Source organism: Ailuropoda melanoleuca, unplaced genomic scaffold, assembly GCF_002007445.2.
Source record: "Ailuropoda melanoleuca isolate Jingjing unplaced genomic scaffold, ASM200744v2 unplaced-scaffold4799, whole genome shotgun sequence".
Lineage (NCBI taxonomy): Eukaryota > Metazoa > Chordata > Mammalia > Carnivora > Ursidae > Ailuropoda > Ailuropoda melanoleuca.
Window position 1 is genome coordinate 1 of NW_023220491.1, and position 11,889 is coordinate 11,889.

Below are 11,889 nucleotides of genomic sequence, written 5' to 3' on the forward strand. Positions count from 1 at the left end.
TGTCACTCTGTGGGGCTTTTTGGCACTCTCTCTCTTACCTTGGCTCAGGGGCTCGCCATTGCTCAGGAGCTCCCAGTAGGTCCTGTCATTGTTGTTGGCCTTTATGCCCTGAACGCTGGTGATGTAGGGGCCCCATGAGTTCTCCTCTGCTGTGAAACTGTGGGGACGATAAATGGGTTTCAGTAATTTAGAATTTTCAAGGGCAACCTTAATGGGCATTTCTGAAACTTCAACGTACCTAAGCATCATTTGAAGCCGTTATCAAGAAAAGCAGATTTCCTGGCCCTATCCTCAGATACTTTGATTCTGTAGGTGAGGTGGGGACTAGGAATCTGCATGTGTCATTAACACTCCAGGTGATTCTGCTGCGGGCACTCCACAATCTATGCTAAATTAGAGGAATGATGCCTGTTTCTGCCCCTGCCTCCCTTCCTGGTAGACCCTCTGTAGTCAACAACTGCTAACCTTCTACCCCAAGATAGTAACTGTTGAAGATACTAAAGCAGCAGAAGAAAATGTTAACCTCACATCCTAGGTCATCATAAATAAGTAGGTTTTCTCTTAGGAAAGAAGAACAGGAAAGAGCAATTTAATATTTCATATTGTGTTTATTAAAAAGTAACATGGCCAATGTCAGTTTCACCTTCCCTGGTCACATTTCTCTGCCCTCCTGGGAGCCCTTGAAAGCAACCTTTATGTTATTTACATTACATATATATCATATTTACATTACTCAGTACATATATAGGATATATATAAAATTTTCTCTACGGCATCTTACCTCGTGTTACTAGAAAAGTAAATGCTGATTAGATTTAGGGAGTCAAATGAACCATACCTTTCAGAGGCAAAGTCAATATCTTAATTTTAATATTTGACCTTCTTAGGGCAGGGAACCTTAATCTAGGGGTCTATGAATCTGAAAGGGGGGAGCATGGAGAGACTCAGGGCATTTGTGAAACCTCTGATTTAAGGATGAGTTTCGTGTGTCTGTTCACCTGTCTGGGATCAGCAGCCACTGCACTCATCTGATTTTTATTTATTATTTATTTATTTATTTTGTTTTTTAATCAATTAATTTTTTATTATGTTCGGTTAGCCAACATATATAGTACATCATAAGTTCTTGCTGTATGTAGCGTTCAACTGAACGCTCATCTGATTTTTAAAGGGGTCAATGATTCAAAAATAATGACCCAGTGTTCTGAACACAAAATTACTGACCTAAGAGATTCTATTTGTTGAAGGAATTTTACTGACAGAAGAGAGATCCCTGGGTCTTATTTACCCATTAAATGAACATTAATTTAGTACCTACTGTGTGCTAGAAGACGAAAAGTCTCACCTTTTTTTAACCCCTGCCATGAGATGTAGATGGCCCGCAAAGTAGTGATGAAGTGTTTCGAATGTACTTTGTTCAGGTGCGTATGTATTCTTACTGAGTCTTTCAAAATCACCAAATAGCTTCACCTTAAGTTACGTACAGACATACCTAAATCGAGTTGCATTTTCTTTCTTAGCTTGTTCCATCACATCTAGGAAGACAGAACCATTTGCCACATGGACCGTGATGTTATCTATTTGATTATTGATTACCACAGAGTAATTTACTTGGATTTGAGAGGGTGAGACAGTGGGCGTCACCGATACAGGCTCCGGAGTGGAGATGTGGAGGGGATCTGGCAGAGAGAGAAAAGCAGAGAAGAATTACTATTCAGAATAATAAAAAAAGATGTTAGAGTTTACATGCCCACCCAGCCCCTCGATCAGGCCTACTTTCCTTTACCAAGAGGAGGATTTGCTACAAGGAGCAAGAATCATCAGCCAAGGGGCAGATCTCTTGTGTGACTAAACCAGATAGGCACCAGCTTGTAAATGTGATTCGGCTCCACTCCCAGCTGTTTTAGCAATTCAGTTGCTCTGTCTCCTTTTCTCACAGAGGCTCCTGAGTTTTGGCAGTTTTGTTGCTGTCGTCGTTTCGTTTTTGTTTTTGTTTTGCTTTGGTACAGCATACAATAATGCTTCTCTTTTTTCTTGGATGCCTTTTTATTTCTTAACATTTATTGAAAAGACATTAAATGCCATGCACTGTACTAATCATTTTACTTGGCTTATCTTATTCAGTCCTTACAAAAACCAACACTAGATACTACTATCATTTGCATTTTTTAAAATGTTTTTTTATTATATTATGTTAGTCACCATACAGTACATCCCCGGTTTCCGACGTAAAGTTCGATGATTCATTAGTTGCATATAACACCCAGTGCACCATGCAATACGTGCCCTCCTTACTACCCATCAGCGGTCTATCCCATTCCCCCACCCCCTCCCCTCATTTTTTTATATTAGTAAACTAAAGTTTGATATTAAACATTTTGTCTGAGGTCCCTAAACCTACCTATAAGTGGCTGAAACAGGAGTGATCAGAGATAAAAGTCAAGTCTTTCATCCCTTCTTGAAAAATCAGTTGTTTGAATATACGATTCGCGCTCTAATTTTCTTATAATACTGCCATATTCCTCCCATATTCCTCTGAGCTCCCTGAGGGCTCACTCATGGTGCATAACCTAGAGTCAGACACCATACTTTGTTTAGAGTGGGAATGATGCTCAGAACATCTAACTGGTCATCAGAAAATATCCCTTTGGAGATGGATACCATTGAATCAAATCTACCTTGTTTATCAGTGTTTGAATCAAGAACAACACTTATTACCCTGTTAAGAACAAATCCTCAGGTGGTTATAATCACGGGTGACACATGGAGGACTGAGTTCTATCTGGGAACCGTTATGCTTTAGTGGTTTATCTGGTCACTTTCGGTCCCTAAGGACGCCTTAGTCTCACATTGCTTTGGGTTTTATGCTCTTTAGTACCTGAGCCATAGACACAAGAAGAGGCTTTGTTAACATCCAGGTAGGTCTTTCCCATCAGGGCCGGTAAGATTTGAGCTGCAGCGGTTGGCACATGGAATGCTCCTCGAGAAATTTCTGTGAGCACCATATCCCGTGTTTTTTGGCAGTCCCATTGATTTTTGAGGTAATACATTGATGAAACAAAGAGAGCCTAACATGTGAGAGAAAGAATGAGAGGGAATGAGAATGAATGAGAGAAACATCAAATAAGGGGAAAGCCTATATCTAACGAATTCAGTAAGTATTTACTAGACATACAGAGTAAGCACCTTGGACAGCTAGGATACCTTTCCTGTCACAAAGAAGTTTATAAACTAGTTTGGGGGGAGGTGGGAAATTGCTTAATAACACAACCAGTAATGGCATCAATGCAAACAGACTTTCTCTACCATATTCACTTGTGTAGCCCTGACACTGGAACAGTACCTGTCACATAGGAGACCCTTGATAAATGCTGTTAACAATCATAAAGGAGCCCCTAAGGTGAATGCCTTAAGAGAAGCAGGAACTGCCATGGCGTTCCAGAAGAGGAAGAACACATAAACATTTGGTGACACTGGAGAAAGGCTTGGCGGAGAAGGCAGTACTTGAGGTAGGCCTTGACGGTGTGACAGCATTTCACTAGGAGACAGGAGAGGAGCACTGCAACCAGGGGGACCGCATGAGCAAGGACGCTAGAGTAGTTGTGGCCAGGGCATGGCCTGTCTGCGATGACACTGTCTGCATCTTAGCAAAATCGCCAGGGGATTCCTCCTGGCCTGGCAGGACTGGTGTACAGGGGAGACTCAGGGTGATTGTGGAAGAACAGGCTGGACAGTGAGGTTGGGGCCACATCGGTGGACCCCTGAGCCTCAGGGTGAGGTGCGTGACGTGATTTCCTTAACAGTGGGGAATCCAGGAGCTTCTTGAATAGAAACTCTGGAAGCAGCAGATGTAAACTGGATCGAGGGGACAGCATGAGGGGGTAGGAAAAGTCAGGAAGGTATCAGAGTGAGTAAGACGGGGACCAAAATTGGTTGGTCCTGCAGACGTCACTCTGTAGTTTCTCAGGGAAGGACAGTTTCTCTTTTCATTTTCTCCCGAAGACCCTTTAAGTTAACCAAGAAGTCAACAAGCATTTGTGGGATATTAAAAAAAGGGGCCGTATTTCCTCTTAAAAACTGTCTTGTAGGCAAGCAGCTCTCAAGCCTGCTGTGAATGAACATCACCTGTAGGGTTTTAAACCCGCCCAAGACCCATGCTCCCCCTCTGAGTTTCTGTATTAACTGGCTGGTGTGGAGCCTAAACACGAGTGTTTTCCAACAGCTCCTGCAGGTGATTCAGATGTGCAGCTGGAACGGACAAGCACTGTTTTATGAAGTCCAAGCTCAGCAAGGCACACAACAGCCACAACAGCACCAACAGTCAAAACAACCTGTGTGACTGGACGCCTGTTACCCCCCCCCAGCTGCTCCTTGTAGTTTGTCCCAAGGACCCTGCCCTGGCCATGTCGAACACCTTGATCTTCCTAAGATACGTTATATTCTTTCGTGGGTCTGGTCTTTGTCCTTGCTGTCCTCTCTCCCTTGGAAAGCCCTCCTATCCTGGGGTGGCCTGGCAGACCCCTACTCATACCAAAGACCCAGTGACATTTTTTCTGTAAATCTTCCTTCATCTATTCTTGTATGTACCCATTAGGGTTGAGTAAATCAGTTAGTGAATGCAGGAATAAAGCCCCAGATTTCAAGGAACATATACAGGACAGAGTAGGTGCTGAGTGTGAGTTTTGAAACCAACTATTCAGGTTCCATCCATGTCTGAATTACTTTTTGGCTTTGTAATGTTAGGCAAGGTACTGATACTCCATGACTCATGCACTTCTTCTGAGAAATGGAGGTGATAATATTTTCCTCATTGAGTTTTTGTGTGCTGCATCAGTGAGCATGGCAATAAAGACTAGCTGGTATTACTGGCACTGCCTCTTATGACTTGGACAACAATAATCTAATCTGGGAGGTAAGCACCAAATGCTGGTATATGGCAAAGGGTGAAATTGCATTTGATAGAACAACATAGCAGGTTGGAGTAGACTCTAGAATGACAAAAAGTTGTAGTCGAGAAAAGCTTCATGGTGCATTGGACATGGAAAGATAAGGATCTAAGGTGAAGAGAATACATTTCCATCAGGGGCAAGAATCACATAAAATCAGTTAGTATAGGAAACAGAATGGGTCATATCTTAGAGGTCCAAGAAGAAAGGCTACAGATATTTCTTTCCTTCATGACTCCCTTCTCTGTCTTCCGTTTTACCCTGTGACTTACCTGCATAGCTTCTCCTGTACTATATATGTTTCCGAGGAGACCATTTTCTGTTTTTTGAGATAGAATCTCATTTACCAGTGACTTCGTATGATTAACAATATTCTTCATAGCCTTTCTTTGTGTTTGCTTCTGCCTTCTTGTTATTTTCCCCTTCACACAGGTCAGAGCCAGGACAGCCATCGCACCAGTATCTGCCAGGAAACAAAACAGTGGTGATAGGGTGACTGACCATTCCTTGGACTGAGGGTCTCCTGGTATGTGGAATTTCCATTGCTAAAAGAGGGAGAGATCTAGACAAACTGGGAAGATTGGTCGTGCTGGTTGATGATGGGAGAGAAGGATTTGAAGACATAGCAATCATCCCTCCAGCACTCACCACTCAGATATTTCCAGATTTTGAGTAACCCTGTACCTTGTACTCAATAACTCACCCGTTGGTCATAGAAACACATATAGATTTGCAGGCTCATACACATGAACAGTCTCTTGCTTCTATGTCTTGGTTGTTCTCATTTTTTTCACCTATCAATCAGCCATATTGGCAGAGGAATTGAGAGAATTCATGATGATACCCTAAACAAGATATGTCTTTGCAATGTTCCAATGTTTCCATTAGGGCGATTACTAAATAGCACTTAAGAGAATTGTTTTCCAATAAAGCTTCTTACGGGGGAGGATGAGACAAGAGTTTGGAAGAAGGGAGGATAAGATCTTTTTTCTGGCTTGTTACTTGGTCCTGCCTGGATTCTCTTTTTTTTTTTTTTTTCCTTTCAGTGTCATTTTTTTAATAATAATGTTTTTTTATTATATTATGTTAGTCACCATACAGTACATCACTAGTTTTTGATGTAAAGTTCCTGCCTGGATTCTTTAAGTGTGGTACCTTCCATCTCCCATTGAAAGAAATCTCATAATCTTGTTACTATCCAGAGATACAGAGTGGTGATTTTCTTTGGGCTTCTTGGAGAAAGATGAGCTTGTGTATCTGGATCCACTGGGGCTGAGCAGCAATACTAGCTCTCTACAGGGGGAATCTTTTTGGATATGTAAGCTGACCTAGGAGAAAATTTCTAGTCCTTCTCTGGTGGATGTACAGACTTCATTGTTCAAAATATTGGGCCTTGTCCATGCAGAGGTTGTGTTGTCCAAGTAAGCCCACACATCCGAATGGTCCCAATAAATTAGAGAAACAGCCAAAGTTGATAAATAAATTCTGTTCTCTTTTCTCTAATACTTCCTAAAATGTGTTATATGAAGATTCTCACAATATATCCTTATTTTACACAGGGGAAAATTAAGGTCAGACTTAACATCCATTGGTTATTTAATTCAAAGAAGGGGTAGGGTAGGAACTGGATCTTTCTACTATATTACACATCTGGGAAGATGCTTAAATGCTCCCCAACATCCATTCTTCTCAAAAAGAAAATTCTCTTCCCTGATCACTATGGTAAAGAGGATTAAAAACGTCCAAGTACTTACTGGCAGAAAAACTCAAAGGAAAAGTCTTACCGGGGACTGTGTCCTCTATGCCAAGGGAATTGGGTTTAATGACTCACCTACTGAGAACTGTTCATTGAAATAGTAATTTTTATTTCCAGGTTTGAAGATTTCAGCAACTTTACGAATTGAGTACTTCCCTCTGAACAGACACAAGGCCAAAACATCCAGGCTGAGCTGGTAGTAGTTAGTTAGTGGATTACCATCATGTTCTTCTGTCAGAGAGAAAAGAAATACCTTACTCATGGAAATAATACTGGAGTAATAAATTTTCAATCTATTCCTAATAAATCTATTTATTAGAATTTCTTTACATTTAAGGAGAGGGGAATAATAGAGAGGGGAAGATCACTCATAGAATCAGCAAGCCTGAGAAGTGGAAAGGCTGTTAAGAACCCTCAAATTCAGCTCAACTCCTTTCATTTCATAACTGTGGAGACTCAGCACTAAAGAGATTAAAATACCATCCTGATACTCAGGTGGTTACAGACCTAGGACCAGAACACCTAATTTCCCGCAGCTAAGCCTCTTGCACTTTCAAGGCAAATGTGTTCAAACTGTCAGTAGCCGCAGAAGAAGTGGAGGCCGTCTCGAAATGAGATGGGATCAGAGCAGCTTAATGAATAACAGCCTAATACTGGGTGGTGTTGAACTACAAACAGTGCTCTCAGTAACAGCCGTCCTGCTCAGCCTATTTTTCCCAGTGATAAAGTACTTTGGGCCATCTTTAGCTCTTCTACTAGTATCATATGCTTGGGTACTTCTGACATAGTGCCTTGTGTTGCTCAGCTATTTCTGGTGTATTTCATTATTTGTCTAAAAGCCAAGCTTCTGGAGAGCAAGAGAGTTGTGTTCTATGAGTTTGTGTGTGTGTGTGTTCATCATTATATGTAAGGTTGACGTACAGTTGATGCGTATTTGAACCTATTTGAAAAGAAAATTGAAGATGCATGTTGAAAGAGGGAAGAAGGAAAAGTGATCTATAAAGATACATGGGATGAATAGAATGAAGAGGAGAAGGAGAGACTGAAGGGAAACTTGTTCAGTTCTGAACCACTGGAGGAGAAGACAGGTTTGTCCAGGGTCTCTGAAAATTTGATTCTCACCCATATTTTTAATTTCTGCTTGGAATTTTTTTTGTAGATTTTTGACCCATTCAGAATAATTTATAGAAGTTCCATCAGGCCCTTTACATGCTCCCAAAGCCAGGATAGCCAAGGCAAGCTGTCCCGAGGTTAACGATGGCTCTGAAAAGAAAAGTATTCAAGTTTAACAAGGTACATGCTTGTGATTTTTTTGGCCTCCTGTCTTTCTTGTGACTTACATCGCCTGTCAATTCTCTCTTTTTTCCCCCCTCTATACAAATACTTTACTGTCCTCTTCTTTATTCCCAGAGCGGAGACTTTTCTAGCCGTGCTGTGTAAATGCAAGCTAGATCTTAGTCTTCCCTGTGAAATCATGGGAGGTTTTTGGAAACATGCAATCCTTATAAAATTTTTAAAAGAAGAAAATAATAAAACCTTGGGATTTACTCTCATTGTGGATGCTATCTTACCAAAATAGTAATAATTGACTTGGATGTTTTGCCTTGTAGAGTATCAAAATTCCCAGGCTTCTTGTAATTCTTAGAATAATATTGTGAGGTAGGTAGGGGTGACTTCATTTCCCCGCATCTCAATTAGAAATCTAAGCCCTGGGGCGCCTGGGTGGTGCAGTCATTAAGCGTTTGCTTTGGCTCAGGGCATGATCCCTGTGTTCTGGGATCGAGCCCCACATCAGGCTCCTCTGCTAGGAGCCTGCTTCTTCCTCTCCCACTCCCCCTGCTTGTGTTCCCTCTCTCACTGGCTGTCTCTCTCTGTCAAATAAATTTAAAAAATCTTAAAAAAAAAAAAGAAATCTAAGCCCTGTATTGACATGAAGGACTCAGCATCTAGACTGCATTCAACCCCAGTCCTCATCTGGGGTGCCTGGGTGGCTCAGTTGACTGACTCTTGATTTTGGCTAAGTGTCTGACTCTTGATTTTGGCTCAGGTCGTGGTCTCGCGTTTGTGGGATTGAGCCCTGTATCGGGCTCTGCACTGAGTGCTGAGGGTGGAACCTGCTTAAGATTCTCTCTTTCCCTCTCCCTCTGTACTTCCCTCCCTCTCTCTAAACAAAGCAAATCAAAATAAAAGACAAAAACAAAAAAACCCAGTCCTCATCTCTGTTTCCTTGGGTTTACGTTGCTACTGTCAGCTTTCTCACTTGTGGGCCATATCCCTGTCTGGTTTTGAACTCAGCTAGTTTATAGAGCAGTGTTCGTGGATAAGGGTCTTTAATTTCTTTTGCTTTTCCTTGTGTCCTTTTGAAGGAAAATGTTTTTCAGGACCGGAAGAAGTAAGGTCTAGCTATAGAGTAAGTGGCAGAGGATTGCTGATGTGAGGTACCTTTCTGTCCCCTCAAGTTTTATACAGCTAGGATAGATGTAGCAGGGAGACTTTGGACACAGAATTTTGTCCAAGTTCTGTTGCTGGAGATAATCTTTATGGATAGGTAAGTCTTTTCCTAAATCTTCCAGAGAATATAGGTACTCACCTGTACTTCTTGTAGCGAGAAGGACTTTTTCAATCAGCTGTTGATCTTGGCTTTGGCTCAGGAACCCACCAAGTCTGAGGGACAGCAGTACACTGGCGGCTTGGATTCCTTTGTTATATTTTGAATTGCTCATTGTGCTTATCAGAGGGCTTAGAGCAGTATAGTTTTCTTTGCTTACCTCTGTGGTAGAGGAGGGAGGAAATAAGAAATACACACTAAGAAAGTATTAAGGAACAAGAACCCTAGGAACAGGGTTTGTCTTAAAACGTTTAGTAACAATATGGCACAGACAGAGCAATCCAGTGGACACTGGCTGTGTTGCTGGAACAGTACGAAGGTGGGTCTGGAATCTCTGCTACATCAGGTATTACTCCTTTACCAGCCAGCATGGAAGTGTTTCCGTGTTCTAACAGCTGTTTCAGCCTTACTATTGTGTGCTGGCAGAATATCAGTCCTGCCCGGGAGATCTAGTATCATCCTGATTTTGAGGATGAGGCCTGGCCATCATGTCCTTAAAGAAACCTCCGTAATTGAAAGCTTAATGGAGACTAGAATACATGTCTTCTGACTTCCAATCTGTAGTCCTTTCTACTTGCTGGATTGAGTTCCTTCCCTTCTCCATTTTCTTTGAACTCAATCAGGTTATTAATACTGAGGGAAAGAAGAAAACACTTCTATGTTATGGTGGTGATTTACACCCCCCCCCCAGAGCTGAATTGTCTGGTTGCCCAACTGGCCTGGCATCAAGATCATTATTCAGCAGCATGCACCTTTCAGAAAACCCTCTAGTCAGCTTACAACATGCCCAAATCTCAGGGGAAGGTTAGGGGGAAGTCACATTCTACTGTGGAAGTAAAAAGAGTCCAGGGATCCCAAGAACTAGAGGAAAATTAGATGATTTAGTTACCACTTAAAATAATTTTATATGTGGGGTGCCTGGGTGGCTCAGTCAGTTGAACATCTGCCTTGGCTCAGGTGATGATCCCAGAGTCCTGGGATTGAGCCCTGCATCGGGCTCCCTGCTCAGTGGGGAGCTTGCTTCTCTCTCTCTCTCTGCCTCTCCCTCAGCTTGTGCATGCACTCTCTCTCTCTCTCTCTCACTCTCTCAAATAAATAAAATAAAGTCCTAAAAAAATTTTTTTTAGATGTACTTTGTTCAGGGGTGCCTGGGTGGCTCAATTGGTTAAGTGGCTGGCTCTTGATTTCAGCTCAGGTCATGATCTTACGTTGGTAGGATCGAGCCCCAGGTCGGGCTCTGTGCTCAGTGTTGAGTCATCTTGTGATTCTCTCTCCCCTTCTCCCTCTGCCCCTCCCCCTCATGGACTCTCTCTCTAAAATAAATAAATTAAAATGTTAGAAAATGTACTTTGTTCACACTCCCAAGAAAAATCCTACCCATCTCCAGATTATTTCTTGAGTTAGTGGGATACTTTGTTCAGCCAGACCTTGGCTGGATTCTCTGGTCCTTAACTTATGACTATGGGCAACTTATGAAACCCATAACCCACCTGACCTTCAGTTTCCTCATTTTAAAATTGTGGATATTAACCTCTATTTTATAGATATTGGACAAGAAATCACTTAATAAACTGTAAGATACCATACATATTATCACTTTTAGCTCAACTGGAGTTTCTGTCATTATATTTAGAGAACTGAGGAATGTGAGTTCTCTACCCCCAATGCGGGGCTCACAATTATGACCCCAAGATCAAGAGTTGCATGCTCTACTGACTAAGCCAGTCAGGCGCCCCTCCATCTTTCTTCTCTTTAAAAGAGAGTCAAGGAGATCTGAACCAGTGGTTGTAGAAAAGTCCTGGTTTGTTACAAGAACACGTGGACCATTGATGAGTCATGGCTGAGATTTTGTGGAAGCATCCACTTGAGCAGATTTTCTGGTACTGAAACAGACTTTTCAGTTCCTGGTCAACCACTCATCATTTTCCTTGATCACTAAAGATGAAGTTAATTATTTTGTACAATGAATTGAACTTCAAAGCCTCCTCAGAGACCCCCTATTCTTAGGATACAACAAAAGAAATGACAGGCCAGGAAGAAAAATTAGAGTTGGCAGAGTTTGTGTTTAGCTTGTGTGAACACAAGACTTTCTGTGGTGTTGACCTCCTCTTGTAAGCTACAGAATACCAGGAGCATGTAGTCACCAATGGCAACGCGAGTCATCTTTGGACTGGGTTTAAGTTCAATTCCAGGTTAAAGATGTAAAGAAGAGAAATCATGCACCTAGAAGCTACACCAGGCTTCATGACATCACTTGCTTCAACACATTTCCCCAATTATCCTCAATTTATGGGTGAAGCTATAAAAAATTTCAGAAAAATTGGATCATTCAGCTAGTAAGGGGTCAGACTACACCTGAACCAGATTTTCTTTCTCCTACTTAGTACTTTTAATAGAATCACACAATCTTGGGATCCTATACCTGGAGGAGAGATGATGGGCTTGTACCCATGTCCTGTGGTGAAGAGTTGGAGGGAGGGAGATGTATAGCTTAAAACATCTAAACTCGGGGCGCCTGGGTAGCGCAGTCGTTAAGTGTCTGCCTTTGGCTCAGGGCATGATCCCGGCGTTCTGGGATC

At 41.9% G+C, this 11,889-nt stretch overlaps 1 protein-coding gene across 1 annotated transcript; it reads right to left on the reverse strand.

Annotated features, from left to right (window-relative positions):
* Positions 1-6: 6 nt before the first annotated feature.
* LOC117799355 (transcobalamin-1-like) lies at positions 7-9,489 on the reverse strand (the record flags this gene model as incomplete). Its single annotated transcript, XM_034651832.1, has 7 exons — positions 9,293-9,489; positions 7,825-7,965; positions 6,778-6,933; positions 5,219-5,409; positions 2,879-3,068; positions 1,493-1,679; positions 7-157 (listed from the first exon to the last, which is right to left on the reverse strand). Coding segments are annotated over exons 1-7 (1,149 nt in total), but the record flags the coding sequence as incomplete, so codon positions are not given.
* Positions 9,490-11,889: the final 2,400 nt, after the last annotated feature.